The sequence below is a fragment of the Arachis ipaensis genome, chromosome B06 (assembly GCF_000816755.2).
Source record: "Arachis ipaensis cultivar K30076 chromosome B06, Araip1.1, whole genome shotgun sequence".
Taxonomy (NCBI): Eukaryota; Viridiplantae; Streptophyta; class Magnoliopsida; order Fabales; family Fabaceae; genus Arachis; species Arachis ipaensis.
Window position 1 is genome coordinate 13,357,678 of NC_029790.2, and position 20,574 is coordinate 13,378,251.

General features: G+C 36.2%; 3 protein-coding genes across 4 annotated transcripts; 1 reads left to right on the forward strand and 2 right to left on the reverse strand.

Moving 5' to 3' along the window:
• On the forward strand, nt 7,346-12,084 carry LOC107645889 (mitogen-activated protein kinase kinase kinase NPK1). 2 transcript variants are annotated; one of them, XM_016350024.2, is made up of 17 exons: nt 7,346-7,888; nt 8,149-8,190; nt 8,484-8,549; nt 8,648-8,758; nt 8,846-8,926; nt 9,009-9,086; nt 9,200-9,282; nt 9,436-9,520; nt 9,592-9,692; nt 9,920-9,959; nt 10,141-10,197; nt 10,277-10,323; nt 10,413-10,566; nt 10,669-10,902; nt 10,999-11,330; nt 11,396-11,475; nt 11,643-12,084. In XM_016350024.2, exons 1-17 carry the CDS (start codon nt 7,583-7,585, stop codon nt 11,744-11,746), a joined length of 2,001 nt encoding a protein of 666 aa, XP_016205510.1. In that variant the 5' UTR covers nt 7,346-7,582; the 3' UTR covers nt 11,747-12,084. The 2 variants fall into 2 exon arrangements, with proteins under 2 accessions (XP_016205510.1, XP_016205511.1); XM_016350025.2 differs by having other exon boundaries at nt 7,347-7,888; nt 11,411-11,475.
• On the reverse strand, nt 12,030-16,654 carry LOC107645890 (pentatricopeptide repeat-containing protein At3g05340-like). Its single transcript, XM_016350026.2, is given in 8 exon segments — nt 12,030-12,478; nt 12,628-12,736; nt 12,841-12,924; nt 13,112-13,191; nt 13,282-13,319; nt 13,392-13,463; nt 13,569-13,725; nt 14,571-16,654. Coding segments are annotated over 8 exon segments (2,670 nt in total). The 5' UTR covers nt 16,559-16,654; the 3' UTR covers nt 12,030-12,336.
• Nucleotides 16,854-20,459, reverse strand: LOC107646499 (mannosylglycoprotein endo-beta-mannosidase). Its single transcript, XM_021105435.1, has 8 exons — nt 20,227-20,459; nt 19,962-20,100; nt 19,609-19,854; nt 19,310-19,524; nt 18,984-19,188; nt 18,010-18,678; nt 17,685-17,912; nt 16,854-17,570 (listed from the first exon to the last, which is right to left on the reverse strand). Exons 1-8 carry the CDS (start codon nt 20,373-20,375, stop codon nt 16,854-16,856), a joined length of 2,568 nt encoding a protein of 855 aa, XP_020961094.1. The 5' UTR covers nt 20,376-20,459.

Here is a 20,574-nt window from a genome sequence, read left to right on the forward strand (position 1 = left end):
TCGTCATTTTTACCAAAATTTTAATTTTTTATTACTAAATTACTCCTAATTAAAAAAATATATAAAAAAAAGAAAAACGAGTTAAAGGGCTGGGCAACAGGGGAAGGGAATCACGCCGGGGGGGTTTCAGGGAAGGAGGTGGGGATGGGAAGGGGAAGGACATTCGCCGTCGCTGCTCGCCGTCGCTGCTCGCCGTCATTCAGTCGCTGGATCTTGCCGCTGCTCCTCGACGTCGACGCCAGCAGATCCACAAGGGTGGACATCGCGTGCCACTCGCCGTTTCTGCTTCTCCTTCTCGCTCGATTGCCAGTCGCCTTTTGTTGTTGTTGTTCAAGAGGACAGGATTGGACCAATGAAATCCAGCAACAAATCCCTCTAATTAATTTTTCATTGACAAATCCCTTGAAAAGCCTTGCTGCTTCTGTTTCTTCTGATTTTGATTTTGATTTCATTATTTTTGTGCTTTTGATTCTGATTCTGTTCTTTGATTTCATTGTTCTTCTGATTTTGATTTGTTTTGCTTTTGATTGTTCTTCTACTTCTATTTTTCTATTTCATTCTGATTCTGTTTATGCTTCTATTTCATTCTGATTCTAATTTCTGTTTATGCTTCTGATTACATTGATTTTTATGCTTCTGATTACATTGATTTTTATGCTTCTGATTTTATTATTGTTGCTGCTGGTGTTGTTGTTTTATTGTTGCTTTTGCTTGATTTTGGTGAGGAAGGGGAAGGGGAAGGGTATTTTAGTGCGAAGGACAATTTTAAAATCAAGTTAAACCTTAGGGACGATTTTTTAAGCAAAAAAAGGTTGGGGACGAAAAGAATTTTCAGCCCCTACCTTAGGGGACCGAAATTGTACTTAACCTTTATATTTACTATATAAATCAACATCCACTTCACACATTTTCTTTATCTCTTCTCACATAATTTCATACCTCTTTCTCTTTCTCCCTTTCCATTCTTGCTATTTTTTTGCACAACTAGAATTTGGTTTATGACCATAGTTTTTTTTTTTTTTTTAATTTGCTAAACGTATGTATTAGGTGATTGTGTGATTGTATTCATTAATTTTTCTATTTCTTTCTGTAATTATTTTCATAAGTTATATAATGTCTTTGTCGTCTGAAGTAGAAAACACAAGTATTAATATTAGCTAATAATAATCTCACTATAATAGGAATAATTTATGTATCTATATTAAAAGAGAGAGAAGTGTTAGCAATATATAAGAAGAGTATTATAGTAAAGAGAGGAGAGAGGAATGCTTTTTCTATGTAATTGTTGGAGGCTTAAGCCTCTATTTATATACGTACATGAGGTAGTTTTTTCAACTTCATATTAAATGTAGTCATCTTTGAGAAACTATATATCATGAAAAATGGGCATCCACGTAAGGTGTGATAAAGTATCCTTATCACAACACTCTTCCTTGGATGACCATTTAGGATTATACCTCGTTAAAACATTACTAAAGAAAGATCCAATGGAAAAAAATCTTAGTGAAGGAAAAAGAGTACAATATCCTTTGTGACATGGACTGCCTGATTAAAAATCTTGTAAAGAAAAACCCAAGGAAAAAAAAACCTAACCAAGAAAAAAAGAGTACAGTCTCCCCCTCTTGTCGACATCAGTTGATGTCTCGAAATCGACGCATCCCAATCTCATGTACCAATCTTTTAAAGGAGGATTTTGGGAGTGACTTTGTGAATAAATCTGCCAGATTGTCACTTGAGCGGATCTGTTGGACATCAATTGTCCCTTGATTTTGAAGATCACAAGTGAAGAAGAATTTGGGAGAAATATGCTTTGTTCTATCACCTTTGATATATTCACAATTAAGTTGAGCAATGCATGCTGTATTATCTTCAAACAGGACAGTTGGAGCTATCTTATGATCAATCAGTCCACATGATAACAGAATATATTGGATCAAACTCCTGAACCAAAAACACTCGCGATTTGCTTCATGAATCGCTAGTATTTCAGCATGATTAGAGGATGTTGCTGCAATTGTCTGTTTCGTGGACCTCCATGATATAGCTGTACCACCATATGTGAACAGATATCATGTTTGGGATCTCCCTTTATATGGATTAGACAAGTATCCAGCATCTGCATAGCCAACTAATGGTGACTTGGATCCATAGGGATAAAACAACCCCATATCAACCGTTCCATGAAGATATCAAAAGATTTGTTTGATTCCACTCCAGTTTCTTTTGGTTGGAGATGAATTATACCTTGCTAATAAATTCACAGCAAATGATATATCAGGTCGTGTATTATTAACAAGGTATATTAGTACTCCAATGGCACTAAGATATGGTAATTCAAGACCAAGGATATCTTCATTTTCTTCTTTAGGAGTTAGGACGGAATTAATCCTTTTCCACATCCAAAGATCTTACGATCATTGGGGTATTCAAGGGATGTGACTTATCCATATAAAATCTTTTCAAGATCTTCTCTGTGTATGTTGTTTGATGAATAAAGATCCCATTTTTTATATGCTCGATCTGCAGGCCGAGACAAAATTTAGTCCTTCCAAGATCTTTCATCTCAAACTCTTCTTTTAGAGTTTTTATAATTGTTGGAATCTCTTCAAGAGTCCCAATGATATTTAAATCATCAACGTACACAGCAATTATAATGAATCCAGATGCAGATTTCTTTATGAAAACACATGGACAGATATCATCATTCTTGAATCCATTTTTGGCCAGATACTCAGTAAGACGATTATACCACATTCGTCCAGATTGCTTTAGACCATATAAAGATCTTTGCAATTTGACTGAGTATAACCGTTGCGAATATTCATTGGATGGTTTAGATATCTTTAGTCCTTCAGGGACTTTCATATATAGATATCCCGATCTAATGAGCCGTATAAATAGGCTGTTACCACATCCATTAAATGCATATGCAGTTTATGATATGCAGATAAACTGACCAAATAGCGCAATGTTATTGCATCCACTACAGGGGAATACGTTTCTTCATAATCTATACCGGGCCTTTGTGAAAAATCTTGTGCCACAAGTCAGACTTTGTAGCGCACAACTTCATTTTTCTCATTCCGTTTTCTCACAAATACCCATCGGTATCCAACAGGTTTTACATCTTCAGGTGTACGGACTACAGGTCCAAAGACTTTACATTTTGCAAGTGAGTCTAATTCAGCCTTCATTGCTTCTTTCCATTTTGGCCAATCATTTCTTTATCGACATTCTTCGACTGATCTTGGCTCAAGATCCTTATTTTCATACATTATATTCAATGCCACATTATATGCAAATATTTCATTGACAATTGTTTTATTTCGGTCCCATTTCTCTCCTGTAAAGACATAATTTATCGAGATCTCGTTATTTTCACAATTTTCAGGTACCTGAACGTCTTCTGGCATTAAAACTATATCAGAATTTTGGACAACTGCAGGTGTCTTTACTATGTCTTTTTCAACAGGAATAGTATTTACCTCTTTTCTCTTTCGAAGATTTTTGTCTTTGGAACCGATAGGCCTGCTCACTTTTGGCGTGTATTTGCTTCGGTGGCAATTTGTCCAATTGGGACATCAATTTGAATTGGGGCATTTTCCGCTGGTATATAAGACTTGGATATCCTTTTTGTATCAGAAAATGCATCAGGCAATTCATTTGCTATTCTTTGCAAATGTCTAATCTTTTGAACTTCTAGTTTACATTGCCCTGATCGAGGATCTAAATGCATCAATGATGATGCATTCCAATTAAGTTCCTTTTTAGGAAGCTTATTCTCTCCCCCTAATATTGGAAATTTTGATTCATCAAAATGACAATCCGCAAATCGGGATTTAAATACATCTCCAGTTTGTATCTTAAGATACCTCACTATAGAGGGAGAATCATATCCAACATATATCCCCAATTTTTTTGGGGTCCCATTTTGGTGCGATTAGGTGGTGCAATGGGAACATATATCGCACATCCAAATATTCTTAAATAGAAAACATTTGGCTACTGGCCAAAAGCTAATTGCATAGGAGAGAACTGATGGTAACTCGTTGCTCTCAAACAAATAAGTGTTGTGGCATGTAAAATAGCATGCCCCAAACCGAGGTTGGGAGATTTGTTCTCATAAGTAAGGGTCTAGCAATTAATTGGAGGCGTTTAATAAGTGATTCTACTAACCCATTTTGTGTGTGAACATAAGCTACTAGATGTTCAACATTTATTCCATTAGCCATACAATAAGTATCAAATGCTTGGGAAGTAAATTCACCAGCATTATCAAGATGAATTGCTTTAATTGGATTTTCTAGAAACTGTGCTTTTAATCGAATAATTTGAGCCAGTAATCTCGCAAACGCCAGGTTGCAAGAAGACAATAAGCACACATGTGACCATATCGAAGATGCGTCTATTAGGGCCATAAAATATATAAAAGATTCACATGGTGGATGAATAGGTCAACATATATCACCTTGAGTCCTTTCTAGGAATTCAGGGGACTCAAATCCAATTTTTACTGGTGATGGCCTTAAAATTAACTTTCCCTGAGAACATGCAGCACAACAAAATTCACTAGATTTAAGAATCTTCTGGTTCTTTAGTGAATGTCCATGGGAGTTTTCAATAATTCTCCGCATCATAGTTGTTCCCGAATGACCCAATCGGTCGTGCCAAGTTATGAATTCATTTGGGCTAGTAAACTTCTGGTTTACAGTGGCATGTGATTCAATTGTACTAATCTTGGTATAATATAACCCAGATGAAAGTGAGGGCAACTTTTCTAATATAACCTTTTTATTTAAATCATGAGTTGTGATACATAAATACTCATGATTTCCCTCATTCATTGTCTCAACATGATATCCATTTCGGTGAATATCTTTGAAACTCAATAAGTTCCTCAGAGACTTAGTAGACAATAGTGCATTATTTATTATGAATTTTGTTCCTCCGGGAAACAAAATTATAGCTCTTCCGGAGCCTTCAATCACATTGCCTGAGCCAATAATAGTATTAACATATTCTTCTTTTGGCACAAGATGAGTAAAATATATATCACTTTTGATAATGACGTGCGAACTTGCACTATCCGCAAGGCATACATCTTCATTATATATCTTTGTCATTTTCTTCAAAGATAAATAATAATAAAATGAGTAGCAATACATGCACAGTCAAATTGAATTCTTGATTGGAATTATTTTTCTAAGAAACACTGCACATAATGTCATATACTAAAATTTTATTTTAAAAGTTGACACATTTAATGATTTCAAAATTCATAAACATTAATATTTCATTATTTATATACATCATATTTAAAACTTAAATAAAACTTAACAATAAGTTCTTTACATTATTTATTTACATAGATACTTAACAATCCTACATATTAAACTATTCCATCATTGATCAAATGACCAATATTTCCTTCAGGGTCCTCAAAGAAATCAGATACATCATAATGAGTGGTGGAATTTTCAGCATCATTTGAAACAAAATTTGATTCCTTCCTTTGTCATCCTTTTTCAAAGATGCCTAGTAAAGATCGACTAGATGCCTTGGAGTACGACAGGTACGTGACTAATAGCCCTTTCCACCATAACGGAAATACTTATTTTCTGTTGATTTATTTTACCCAATATTTCTTTCTTTATCCCACTTTTGGTGAGATCCTCTCTTTTGAATATAATTTCTTTTCATTCCATAATTTTTCTTGTTATTAAAACCTTGTCATTTACCGCTTCTGGGGTAATTTGCCGCATTTACTTCAGGAAATGGGGCAGCGCCAGCTGGGCGCGTTTCATGATTTTTCAAGAGCAACTCATTGTTGCGTTCAGCAACAAGAAGACAAGAAATTAACTCTGAATATTTTTTAAACCCTTTTTCTCGATACTGCTACTGTAGGAGTACATTCGAGACATGGAAGGTTGAGAAAGTTTTCTCCAACATATCATGATGAGTTATCTTTTCCCCACATAATTTCATTCATGAGGTGATTTGAAACATTGCAGAATTATATTTATTTATGGATTTAAAATCATGCAGACGCAAGTGCGTCCATTTATATCGGGCTTGAGGAAGTATCACCATTTTTTGATGATTATACCTTTCTTCAAGGTCTTTCCAAAGATCTGCTGTATCTTTTAATGTGAGATATTCATTTTTCAATCCTTTGTCAAGATGACGACGAAGAAAAAGCATGGCTTTGGCTTTATCCTTCTGGAATGCATTATTTTCAGCCTTAATGGTATCTCCAAGATCCATTGAATCAAGATGAATTTCAGCATCTAATATCCATGATAAATAATTGTTTCCAGATATATCAAGAGCATTGAATTTAAGATGAGAGAACTTCGACATAATGAAAATTTGTTACCTGGGTCTTCCTAAAAATTTGATTAGAATCTCGTGCTAATAACGTGTTGTAAAATAAATAATAAAGATATAATAAATATAAAATAAAAGTGGAAGTAGAAAACACAAGTATTAATATTAGCCAATAATAATCTCATTATAATAGGAATAATTTATGTATCTATATTAAAAGAGAGAGAAGTGTTAGTAGTGTATAAAAAGAGTATTATAATAAAGAGAGAAAAGAGGAGAGGAAAGAGGAATGTTTTTTCTGTGTAATTGTTAAGCCTCTATTTATATAGATATATGAAGTAACTTTTTTAACTTCATATTAAATATAGTCATTCTTGAGAAACTATATATCATAAAAAATATAATTAAATCGAATATTATTACTAATACTAGCGTCTCGTCTTAACCTGTGGATTAGATATTTTTATTCAATACGAGATAAAAACACAAAATTAATCATAATTTAGTGATTAACTATTGTGTAGAGGTAATTTTCTTAACATCAGATATCGTATTTCATTTTCTACTGAAAACAATTCTGATTATATAATTACAAATAACAATTTATATTTAAATATACGGATTTACATACAAATTAATAAATCCATTAAAAAAAACCTCATCAATACTCGAGTATTATTTTTTTTCATCGTTTATAATATTTTTTAGTTTAATAGGCCAAAAATTAATTCATCGTGGATCTAAATTTTATGTTTTTATTTAAGAGTTTGTCGTTGGCTAATAAATTATTGCATACATAAAGTGAAATTCGAACCTTCAATACTTACTTAAGTAGATGAATAAATTTATCATTTAACTAATTCAAATTAGTTTAATACTCAAGTATTAAAATTTAAAAGCAGTAAATGAGTAAAAATAGACAATCTAAGTCAAAAACAATGATGAATTTTACAAAAAGTTCTGAAAAGGTAAAAGAAGTTGTACAAATTAACAAACAAGTCCAAGTAGCACTCTACACTTAACAAAACGGCCCCAAAAGATTGACGTTATTCCATTCGCAAGTCACTAAAATTTGAAAAGAGAAATCCGCAACCCCTTTTCCCTCCTCTCTCTATGCTCTTCTCTCTCTCTTCGCCGGAGCCAACGTCTCTCGTTCTTCACTCTTCACTCTTCACCCTTCACCGCATTCACTTCTCACTCATCACTCATCACCGCCGATTTAGAGACAGAGAGACAGAGAGAAGAGATCACACAAATGCAAGATATATTCGGATCAGTTCGGCGATCGCTGGTGTTCCGTGCTTCGCCTGAGAACGAAGAGCACTCGCTGAGAGGAACCCTAGTTGATAAGATCGGTTACTGTATACGCAATTCCAGAGTCTTCTCTAAGCCCTCACTGTCGCCACCGTCCTTGCCGCCGATTCCCAAGGACGTTGCTGCTGCTGCTCCGCCGCCGCCTACGATCCGATGGCGCAAGGGCGAGTTGATCGGTTGCGGCGCCTTTGGCCAAGTTTATGTTGGAATGAATCTCGATTCTGGAGAACTTTTAGCAGTTAAACAGGTCGCTTCCTTTTCCTTCATTCTTCCTTTGCTTTTTCGCTTTGTTGCTAATTTCGGTTTTTGTTTTTTATTTTTACTTTGCTAGCATCTTGTTGATTTTAAAGTGGATTTTCATTTTGTCTTATGATTAGCTCTCTGTTTCTTAGGAACTGATATTTTGTTTCAATCACTTCTTGAAATTGTCGGCACTTCTATTTGAACTCGTTTCATTTTTTAGATTTAACACTTGAATTGATTTCGTTTTCCTGTCTGGGTTTTCAGGTTTTGATTGCAGCGAGTAGTGCTTCGAAGGAGAAGGCACAGGTTCGTTGTCTTGATTGAGTTCCATTTGCCACGGATTCTGATTGCATCAACTAAAGCAATTTGATGCGACTCAATTGTTATACATTTCCAAATAATAAACATAAAATTTTGAGAGTTATAGATGTTTATTTATTTACTACTATGGTTCAATACCGGTATTAACCTGAAGTAATGGGAAAACAAATTTGTTTTCTCATAAATCATAATATTTTGGGATGTCATACTATTTGAGATCCTGATAAATTAGCTGACTCCTTGTGCTGTTGTTTGATTAACCTTTTGCATGCTAACAGGCTCATGTAAAAGAGCTCGAGGAAGAAGTTAAGCTTCTTAAAGATCTTTCACATCCCAACATTGTTGTGAGTATGATATTCTATTGGTGGAAGAAATTGATAAATCAGTTAGTTAACCCAAACTATTTCTTTTCTTGACTGAATAACTTCTTTTTGTGCTGTAGAGATATTTGGGTACAGTTAGAGAGGAGGACACCTTAAATATTCTCCTGGAGTTTGTCCCTGGTGGATCCATATCATCACTGTTGGGGAAATTCGGAGCTTTCCCTGAGGCAGTAAGTTGTATCTACCAAACTAGTGTACTGGGTAATTTTATATGCCATACGTATATGATATTATATTTCCACTAATTCATTTAACAGGTCATAAGAACTTACACAAAGCAGTTGCTGCTTGGACTTGAGTACTTGCACAAAAATGGAATAATGCACAGAGATATTAAGGTGATTTTTCTTGTAGTATCATTGATTAGCATGTCAGATCTCCTTTTTTGAGTGACTAATGTTCACTTGTAATCAATTTCAGGGGGCCAACATTCTTGTAGATAATAAAGGTTGCATTAAACTTGCAGATTTTGGGGCCTCCAAACAAGTTGTTGAGCTGGTAATCCAAGTCTTCTCTATTTCTCTACTATAGTTCTATTAGATATACTATTTTGACTTTGTAAGGATCTTGTATCTGCGTATTTGTTGAAGAAGCGTCTTTGTTTGATTTAGGCTACTATTTCGGGTGCCAAGTCTATGAAGGGTACTCCATATTGGATGGCTCCTGAGGTTATTCTCCAGACTGGACATAGCTTGTAAGGCCGAGTTTATTTTTATTTTTTTTTACCTTTGATATACTATTAGGAACTTCCTTGTTCCTATATACCGTACTAAGGTCCTTGGTCATATATATATATAATTTTTCAGTTTTTCTATGCAAGTGTATATTGATATTGATGCCTTTTCAGCTCTGCTGACATATGGAGTGTGGGTTGCACTGTGATTGAGATGGCCACTGGAAAGCCTCCCTGGAGCCAACAATACCAACAAGAGGTATCCCAAATTTTGACTCATTATATTCTGTTTGAGGTGCTCTCTGAACATCTACTGAAAAATTGGACCAGGTTGCTGCTCTCTTCCATATAGGGACAACTAAGTCTCATCCGCCAATCCCTGATCATCTCTCTGTTGCAGCCAAAGATTTTCTGCTAAAATGTTTGCAGAAGTATGTTTATTTTTATTCTTCTCTGCTTTCTCTCTATCCAAATTAATTCTACTTTATTTCTTAGTGTGAATGACTAATAAATTCTTTATTCTCAAAATGTACTTGCTGGGTTTTATCACCTGGGAAAAAAAAAAAAAGAATACATTCTCAGTGATAAAGGTGTTTTATTTGGTTTCCTTTCTAAATGTTAGTTTTTGGGTTGTGATAAATACATTATCCTTTTGCAGGGAACCATATTTGAGGCCATCGGCATCAGAACTACTGCAGGTAATTCTATGAGCATTTCTCTTCTGAATGCGCCCAAGAAAGCTGCACTATTGAAGTGGACATTTGATTCATTTAAGTTACTGTTATCTATAACTAGTGGAATGTGTTGTATTAATATCAATGTTTTGCATTCAAATATTCAGTTCTCGATAAGATTAACTGAGTTTCTTACTGGGTGCAGCATCCCTTTGTTACTGGTGAACCTATGGATTCTCTTCCTGTTTCATCTACTGTCGTGGTATGTATTATGCATGACTGTTGGGTATAAACACTATGTATATTTGTTAATCCAATTAAACTACTTTTTCTTCTCATAGAAAAATTTGGAAGCTTCATCTTCTTGTGCTCCAAATGTTGAATCCTTGTAAGTAGTGAAATGATATTCTTCTCTGGACTTGTAAGATTGCAGTTGCTTCTTTGGCCCATGTTGACCATTTTTATTTTTTCAATTAGCCTTCGTTGCTCAAATTTGAATCTTGAGGACTCAGGAAATAAAGAGTTATGGGGAATTAGCAACGATGATGATGACATGTGTATGATTGATGACGACGAGGAGTTCTCTCAGAATGATGTCAAACACGAACCTTTGATCTCAGAAAATATTGAGGTGAATACTTTCAGATCCATGTCACTTCTTGTAGTTGATAGTATTTATTTCCCATGAAAGTCATAACCTAAGTAACCTTTTTTCCTGAAAAAATAAATGTAGAGCTTCAACCTGATGTCAGATCCCTCTGATGATTGGGTGTGTAAGTTTGATGGAAGTCCGGAATTGGAACATAAAGGAGTCAGTTTTGGCACAGATGAAAATGATAAGTCACTTGGTCACTTAGGGGATTATAACAAGGAGCAGAAAGATTTTTCCTTTCCAAGCGTGCCATCTCTATCAGAGGAAGATGATGAGCTCACGGAGTCAAAAATTCAAGCTTTTTTGGATGAGAAGGTATTGTTTCTGGTTGGAATCTAGTTAGTCCTTCTGCACTCTATCTTTTCTACAGTAAATGCTGTGCTGAGTGATGACTGTTTGCTTTTATGGCAGGCTCTTGAACTGAAGAAGCTGCAGACACCTTTATATGAGGAGTTCTACAACAGTTTAAATATGTCTTGTTCACCAAGTGTGATTGATGGAACAAGTGATGAAACTGCTTCTCGGAAGTTTTTGAAATTACCTCCTAAGAGTAGGTCACCAAGTCGGGTACCAAGCACTCCATCTAAAGCAGCTGACAATACTGGAAGTCCTGGAAGTAATGGCAGGTCCGCATCAACTGTTGGCAATGTAAATGATCATAGTTCACAGGACCTTCCATCTTCTCCCCTTAATGAATTTAAAGGGCTGATAGTTGACTCCCAGCAGGAACCTGGTAGCCCAAGGTTAATACTTTGCTTTGCTTTTGTTAGCTTCAATAATTTTCATAAATAAGTAATTTCAGTTCTAGACATTTTACTTTCAGTTTAAGCTTTTCGAAACAGAGAGAGTGGAAAGAAGAGCTCGACCAGGAGCTTGAAAGAAAACGAGGTTAGAAGTTTATTAACTTTGTTGTTAGAAGATTTTGCTATTATCTAGTATTTGTGCAATTTGTCAATCGTGCATAATTGAAAAGTAATTTGGATGAACCAAACAAACAAAAGAGGCTATGTTTTAATTTATATCTAATCTATTTATTTACTGGGACATGATTGCAGAATGGAGGCGCCAAGCAGGGGTGGGGTCAAAGACTTCTTCACCAAAGGATAGAGCTTTACATCGGCAGAGAGAGCGGACACGATTTGCTTCTCCCAGCAAATAAGATTGTTGTGTTAAGAGCGTTCATGCTGCCTCCGTGAATGCTTCTTATAAAATCACTGTGCTTGCAAATGCAAGTGTTGCTGCAGTTTTGTTGCGGTTACTAATGCTGTAGTTATATATGTCTTTTTGCCATTCTACACATGCTGAGATCCTTTTGTGTCTGAGAAGCTTCGATTGCTCTCCCAAGTGCTCTTGAGCTTGTCCGTGTTGTTCTGGCATGTAAAGCTTTTTATAGAAGTGTTGCTTGAAAATTTTACTTTATTTTTGGGGTCGAGAGAGATGGATGCTCGTCTCAAGTTTTATGCCCAATTGTATTATTAATATGAATATAGAAATAATCAGAACTAATGCCTTCTATCGGTAGTAGTAGTATTCACTATTTGAGACGAATCAACTATAACCAAATCCACTGTCATAGACTGATAGACTCATAGCTTAGGGGAATGAAAATGCATTTGCAAGTTGGAATCTTGAAAGGAAGAAGCGGAATGAGAATGCTTTCTACTCTTTGAAGTCTCTCTTCTTTCTCGTTCCCTTTCCCTTCAAGAGCTCAACTCATAATCACACCCTAGACAGAGTTGCTGCTGAAATTTAAAACCACTCAACATGCTGGGTTGAGGTTTTGGGTTGCTTCTTAGGTTTTTGAAATCGGTTATTCTCAAACTTAGCTTTAGTGATAAGTGAGTAAAGTAAGTCTGCCTCAGCCGATATATCGTAGGGTGCTTCTAGTATACTGCAACATCAAACATAAATGTATGAGAAATTAATGGAATGGATACAATAAAGCCTAGAACCTATATACCATTTGAAGCACGTTAATGGAAACGTGTGCTAGAGAGTATCGCCAAGAACAGTTTTTGTTGGACGACTAAGCTTAATTACCTGTCAAGTAGCTCCTCCAAGAGAATTCTTTGTGATGGGGTAACGTAATGAATGCAATTTCTAGGGCATTGTCCGACAGCACATTGAACTTGATAATCATCACCATGACCTAAATTATTGTAGAGTAAAATGGATTTTACAAAATTATGAAAATAATGTTGTTTACCCAAAGACATTTTGAAACTAGAAGAATGAACAGTAGAAGAAGCCAACCTTGAGAAGATGCACGCGCTGTTCCAGTTGAAGAGACAAACGAAAATGCATGAGGTGCTCTTTGCACACATGAACTTGAACATGCTGCACAAAAATTGTTCATAAGATGCTAAATATTACTGCATGGAGTAATGATTAGGAGTCCTAATCATCTTATTATTCTTCTAACGAGTAAAAATTCAAATATATATGTTATTTTTCCAAATCTTCCTTATTTAAAAATTAAGAAGATAATTAGGAGGATGAGTTATGATTTGTACGAGCACCTTACCTTTGCCAACACAGAGAAGCTCATTAACAAAAATATCAAAAGCTTCACACTCTGGTGCATCAAATGGATCTAAGCATTCCCTACAAAATGCAATTCCAAACGTTAGCATTACAAGCTGAATGCATATAGCGGAATCTGAAATTATGGAAACGGAGGTAAAGAAGAATCACCTTTCAATAATTTCTGATCGGGTGCAGTTGGAAAGTATCTGCAGCAATATGAAGTTAGAAAAATGAATACTATGAATACGTGAGTATCATGCGGAAAATTGTAGTAGCACCTGGTACGCCTCAATTACACGGCGAATCATGGAATCACCGTCTTTGTTAACATCTGGATGGAACTGCTTAACCTTTTTTAAAGAAGAGAAATCAGAAAAACATGAGTGAGTAATAGAATTATGATAAGAATGCAAAATATTTTTTAGTTTCTGAGAATTGATGCTGGTGTTTTGTACTTTGGATCGAAAAGCAGCTTTGATCTCGGTGGTGGAGCAATCAGGTTGAAGTCCAAGAACTGCATAAGCTGAAGCAGTGGAAAGAGGAACATCTCTGCTTCTGCAACTGCAACTGTAACTAATTCTTCTTGCTTGCTTCCTCGGAATGAACGGAGAACTGTGTTTCCGAAAGGGTAAAATGGTAATTGAGGTCGGGGTTGCTGTTAATGTTAAGCCACTCAACAACCACGAACCCATTATTCTCAATTACTCTTGTGGCCACAATAGTTCCATCCACTTTCTTAAAATTTAGATTTGTTATGGTCTACAAGATTCGTGAAACTAACTTTGGACTAAATTCGTGTTCAACAACAATTCTAAAGTTTTACGTAAAACAGAAAATAGATCCTCTTACATTTTTTTTTCGTGACTCTTACACTTTTTTTCGTGACTCTTACATTTTTTTTTTCAAGGTGTAGACTGTAATTTTTAATTTTTAATATTTTTTTATATTTTCTCTTAATCTCACTTACAAAATATATGGTGAGTACTTTCTCAAATGAGAAAAAAATTTGAAAGGATCAATCCCTAAAACAAGGGCCTAAAGACATGAATTAAAATGAAAAATATAGATGCATTAATTTACACAAAAAAGAATCTCATATTTGTTTTCTCACTTATATTTAGAAGTTCAATATTTATACTGTAAATCAGAAGTTATTGTGCACATAATAATTCAATTTATTGTGCACACAGTTAGTCAGTTAGTTGGATCCTACACAAAACACAATTATCGTAAAATTGTTGTATTTGAAAGGGAGGAAAATTATCGACCAAAAAAAGAAAGGGAAGAAAATTTAGTTGAATTATACTCATAATATTATTAGTAAATATTTGAACTAAGTATACAAAATAATGATTAACAAATGCCCTAAATCCATTATACTGCTGAGTGTCCTCTATTTAAAGAAACAAATCCAAGGCTGGATAATTTTCTGGACAAAAATTGAATTGGATTATCACTAGAAATTCAATGGTGAGAATAAAAGAAGCTAATAATCCTTTTTTTCTTGGCCCAAGTAATAGAGAATACACTTTTTATCAGGTAGATAACCTTCATCTTTCAGGTGTTCCAATAACCCACACAAAACCCAGTATATAATGTCAGCTTTTGGATGCAACTTGTCCCCAACAACGAAACTGTTAACCTTCTTATCAATCTCAATGCAACTTATGCCTACTTCCTTTGCTACTCCCATCTCTTTCATTCTCTTAATGGCACCTGCTCTTTCTTTCCATTTCCCTTCAATGGAGTATATGTTTGCCATCAAAACATAAGGAGCTGGCCTCTCTGGTGTAGCTAAAAATAATTGATCCGCGGCATATTTACCCATCTCAGAATCACCATGGATGCTACAAGCACCAAGCAATGCTTGCCAAATTAGTACACCCGGATTCTCAGGGAATCCCTCAATGAACTTTTTAGCTTCCTCAAGAAGTCCTGCCCTGCCCAACATGTCAACAACACAGGCGTAATGTTCCGAGCGAGGACTTATGCTGTGATCTCTAGTCATGGATTCTAAGAACTCCATGCCCTTGTCGACAAAGCCTGCATGGCTGCACGCGTGTAGTAGTGACAAAAATGTAACATCTGTTGGTGCTACACCCTCCATTCTCATCTCTTCATAAAATTCAAGTGCTCTAAAACCATCTCCATGGCGAGCGAAAGCCGCAATAATAGAGTTCCATGAAACCGAGTTCTTTTGACTCATTCCGTGAAAGACTTGGAGTGAGTCATTCAAATCACCGCACTTGGAATACATGTTTACAAGGCCATTACTTACAAAAGGATTCTGAATGAAGTTCTTCTTAATAACCAAAGAGTGAATCTGCTTACCAAGAGACAAAGACGTGTCAATACCAAATACGCCAAGAATAGCAGAAACCATGTTGGGATCCACTTCAATACCCAATTTCAACATTCTCATGAATATCTGGATAGCCTCCTCCTCAAATCCATTTTGAGCAAAGGCTACAAGGATTACAGTTAAGGAAATTTCATCTAGCTCCTCCGCAGACTCAAAAATTTTCCATGCTTCTTCTAAACTTCCGCACTTTGAATAAAAATCCATCAAAGCACTTTCAATGCATAAATCCGACTGCATTCCTAACTTCCAAAGCAGGGCATGAATTTTACAACCTTCCCTCAGTGCCTGTAAACCTGAACAAGCCATAAGTGAGCTCAAATAGGTCAAAATATTAGGACTCACTGCCCCGCAACGCATTTGAGCAAACAAATTCAAACTATCCTCATAAAATTCATTTTGCGCAAGGCCAGAAATCACTGCTGTCCAAGTCACAACATTCCTCTCAAGCATCTCATCAAAAACCTGCCTCCATTCACTAAAACACCCACACTTAAAGTATGAAGTTATGAGAGCATTTCCCACCGTAATTTCCTTCTCAAAGCCACCAAGAAACACCAAACCATGGATCATTTTGGTTAAACTAGAGAATCCAGCTCCATCACAAGCTGACAGCACTGTAGTCAGAGTTGCTTTATCAAATCCACAACACCCTGTCCCTGACTCACTCCTTTGCTTCTTAAAGAACATTAAACCCGAATCAAAATCCCTGTTTCTTAAAAACCCAGAAATCATAGTGTTCCATGACACCGTATCTCTCACGGGCATTCGATCAAACACCTTAAGGGCATCCTGCAGTTCACCACATTTCGAGTACATCGACAAGAGAGAGTTCCAAACAAAAAGGGCATTACGTGGGAACCTATCAAAATCGAATGATTGAGGTTGTTTGATGAGATGGGCATGGATGGAAGAACCAAGGCGAAGGTTTCCATCTCTGCCGCAAAGGGAGAGAAGAGAAGCTGAGGTTGGTGCAGAAAATGGGTTTTGAGAAGTTGGTAATGGTGGGTTCTTCAGATTGAAGGGGGAACTGAGAGAATCCACCAACGAAGGGATATAAACATTGAATTTCCATCTGGATTTCATCCATGAAATGGATCATAACAATACAGTGGTTCAATGAAAACCACATTACACAAAACATAACTACGTCTCACCACAGTATCTGGCTTAAGTGAAAATTAGCACATTTTGTTATAATATTTTAAACTAATATCTTTAAAGTATTTGTTAACAAGTAGATATTCTACTCGCATAAACAAAATGCTAATACTAGTATTGTGTTAATTTAGTCAGAAACATTAAATAAATTAGTTCATCTTTTAATATAGTCTTGAGTTCAAGTTCATACATTAAAAGGAGACGGTTGCTAATGATTTTTCTAGCTAAAAAAATCAACTAAAATTTTCCTTATGTTTACCCTTCCTTTGTTAAATTTAAGAGAGGTAAAAAACCAATACTTCGGAAGAATTCTGGTGTCTTCCCCTTCCTTATTGTCCTTCTTTGAGGTATGAACAGAAAAATGAAGAAAGAAAGCAACACCAACGTCCTCCCCATTTATCTCATAAACTTTCAAACCATCACTTTTCCCAGCAAAACATCTCTGTAACCTCTTAAACCAACCAACTTCATGTTCCTTGTCAACCAAGGAATCTGCTGTTTCCAGTGAGTCCTTACCATCAACATAGCTGAGCCTACTTGTTGAACTTTTAGAGTATGGTTCTTTTGATGTGTTCTTCACTTGAATTTGAATTTTGTAAGTGGACCCTTCATTGGAAGTCTGGGATGTTATCCTGAGAGGTATTTTCTTCTTCCTATATTGCTCCAATAGCTTGTAATCTCCACCAGAAATATGTAACCAATAAAAGTTTCTAGAGATGGTTGTGTGATCTGACATGCTGTATAGTTTGAGAAGAAGAAAATAAACTAGTTCTGAATTTTTTGACTTCGGATAATCCATCTCAGAAATAGATGCAACTTTCTTTGGCAGCAAAGAGAGATTTTCAAGAATCTTATAGTACGAACATGTTCCTTCCAGATTCCACACTGAAGCTTCCATACCCACATTAGATAATTCTTTCAACGTAGTATTAACGACCTGTGTTGGGAAAAGATAAATTATAAAATCAATTGAAGTTATCATATTTGTAAAATGACGTGTCTAATTTTATTTCTAATTCATATAACTGAGCTTCATTTCATACACAATTACCTCTATAGAATATGTAGCCAGATTAAGTTGTATGTGAATTGGCTCGGCAGCACATCGACAACCATAGAAGCCTGCGGTTTGGTCAAGGAGATGATCATAAAACTGACCTCTCAGACCCGTCCAAGGATTTTGCGTCTTCCAAATCAATACACCGGTATATTTGCTCCACATTCGAGAGCTCCATCCTTCGAGAAGAGCTCTATATTGTACGTAATTGACAAGTTGAGCCTGACAGGATAATAGAATAAAAATTTTACACCAGCTTCAATGAAAGAACAAAGGAAGGAAAATCAGGAATGGCCAAAGATATGAAGACTTCTCTTACCTTCAAACAAAAATCATCAAGATCTTTTGCATCACCATAAAGTTGAATTTGATCATGAACATTGCTTGGTTTTGAATAAGGAATGTATTTATGGTACTCCCATATGGGGTTCGGAACTTCTTCTACATAACCATTGGAAAGTTTCTTAAACACTGGTATCTTCCATCCTTCCGGAGGCATTGTGGCTCTTATGGTAGATGCAACTGGCACTCCTACGGAGCCAACCTCTGGATTAAATCCATAATCATAATAATTATCCTTGAAGAAGTCTTCCGGATTTTGAATTTCATAAGGACCATCAGTGAAGTTCCCCTTTCCATCAGCAAACCCATCCCACAATGATCCTTCTATGTATATGCGTGTGCCATCAAGGTACTGACTGGGATCGGTCAGCTCCGGAGACAAGTGTCCTACAGATTTGTTAGTTTCATCTACAGCTTCAAACCAAGGATGAAGCCTCAGATCATTTTTCAAAGCAGTATTTATATCATCTGGTGGAGTTTGTTCATTTCCACCCACCCAGAGAGCAAGACTAGGATGATTTCTGAGAAGTTTCACCGTGTCTCTTGCACAAAACAAGAAAAGATCATGGTCTAGAGGTCCATTTGGATTTGATATTGGATCGCCACGTCCATCAACATCCCCAGTTATCCAGAACTCTTGCCATACCTGGAAGATTTAAACCAGAAGTATGACCATTTTCAAAACCAATGGTGGCATTGATGTAATATAAAAATAAACTATTAAGATACAGATACTGGGACGCAACAAAAGACCTCCAAAAGTACGCTCATAACAAAGTCATGTTCAACACAGACAATGAAGAGAAATACATAACACTGTTTTTAATAATGACAATTGAGTCATTCAAGTTTGTATGGGTTTTGACAGAGCAGCATTATTCAATAAATATCTTCAAAAAATATAGCTTAAGAAAAAGGATGACAAGTAGATATATCAGCAATATGGCTTACCAGAAGGCCATAATAGTCACAATAATGATAAAACTCTGGCCTTTCTGCAAGTCCACCACCCCAGCAACGAATCATGTTTAAATTCATATCTGCATGAAATTTTATATCTGCATTATACCGCTTCTTAGAAAGCCTCAGTAGCCCATCAGACAATATCCAGTTTCCCCCTCGAATAAAAATTGGTTCTCCGTTGACTTTAAACAACCTAAAAGATAAAAAACATGCAACAGACATATACAGAAACAGATTAAGATTGAATTAAGTCTACTAAGAAAAAGGTACAGAATACCACATTGAAGAAACATCAAATAAGAAATTCATCGTACCTCCCTCCAGTAGCATCATCAATATGGCTCTCAATTTTGCGGAACCCAAAGAGATGGCTCCATGAATCAGACTCACCATATTCTTTAACATCAATGTTAATGATAACATTGTACAAAGACTGCTTTCCCATTCCATTTGGCCACCATAAATTGGGCTTATAGAAGAAAAGCTGGGGAAGAAGATGCAGAAGAAAATAAGCTACAACAGAGAATGACTTAGACACACTACAATAATCAATCACTTCCTCTCTAACCCTCGTCAGGCTCTCAATTCCAAAGCCCTAACTGATTTAATAAGCTCTAAACCGTATCCTGACCTCGTGATCACCACCCTGTCCCCCTTCAGGAGGAATTCTCCCAGGATGATCGGGAGGGTGAACAAGAATAGCTAGAAGATTACTGCCATCAGGGTGAAGAATATCGGTGACATCAATTGCATGCCTTCGAAACATTCCTTTTGGCAATGTGATTTCGTGCCCATTCAAATACACATCAGCATAGTAATTGATTCCACGGAAGTTCAGATCACAGTGTTGATTGATAGACTGCAAAGGATTCAGTAATTAGTTAACTTATGTCAATCCATGATCCATCAAAACAATAAAGAAACAAATATCAAATAAAGAACCACAACAACAGAGCATCAACGTACCAGCTTACAGTTAAAGGTGGTAAAAAACCAGAAGGTATAATAATCTCTTCCAGAATCAGCAATATCTACAATGTCTTCATTTTGAAGTCCATAAAAGGGATCAGGCACCACTTTGTTCTTCACTAAGGTCCCCAGAACACTGTCAATTCAATAGATAGTAAACTACCACAAAGACAAGACTGAAAGGAAATGCATGAATGGATAGTAATTAAAAGCTAATAATGCTGTGTTTGTCACAATCAAGAGAGAGAGAGAGAGAGATTACGTTCCAGGGACGAGAGCTTGCATCCATGGTGAAGTGGGGGAAGTAGGGGGGTGAGTAGTGGTGAGCTGGATTCCAGTGAATTGGACTTCGGTGGACCTGGCTGCCAGCCACCCTGAATCAAGCACCGTCTTGCGGTGTTGCTCCGCCATAGTCGCCGGAGTTGAGAATAATTAGATCCCTGAACCGACACGAGTCAGAGAAATGAGAACAGAAATTAGATCGCCACCGTCGAATTGGCCGGTTGGACCGGACCGGTAACCGGCTGGTTCGAATAAAACGACGCCGTTTTGTTTATTTGAAAAAAAAAAAAAACAAAAGCAGAACCATTCGTGAACCAAAACCCCCCCC

Excerpts from the sequence above, each read along its gene's own strand:
- LOC107645889 (XM_016350024.2), top strand. The coding sequence starts at position 7,583 with ATGCAAGATATATTCGGATCAGTTCGGCGATCGCTGGTGTTCCGTGCT. Across the intron at positions 7,889-8,148 it reads AACTTTTAGCAGTTAAACAG|GTTTTGATTGCAGCGAGTAG; the intron begins GTCGCTTCCTTT and ends CTGGGTTTTCAG. Across the intron at positions 9,693-9,919 it reads CTGCTAAAATGTTTGCAGAA|GGAACCATATTTGAGGCCAT; the intron begins GTATGTTTATTT and ends ATCCTTTTGCAG.
- LOC107646499 (XM_021105435.1), bottom strand. The coding sequence starts at position 20,375 with ATGGCGGAGCAACACCGCAAGACGGTGCTTGATTCAGGGTGGCTGGCA. Across the intron at positions 18,679-18,983 it reads GTGACTATTATGGCCTTCTG|GTATGGCAAGAGTTCTGGAT; the intron begins GTAAGCCATATT and ends TAAATCTTCCAG. Across the intron at positions 17,571-17,684 it reads TGGCTACATATTCTATAGAG|GTCGTTAATACTACGTTGAA; the intron begins GTAATTGTGTAT and ends TTCCCAACACAG.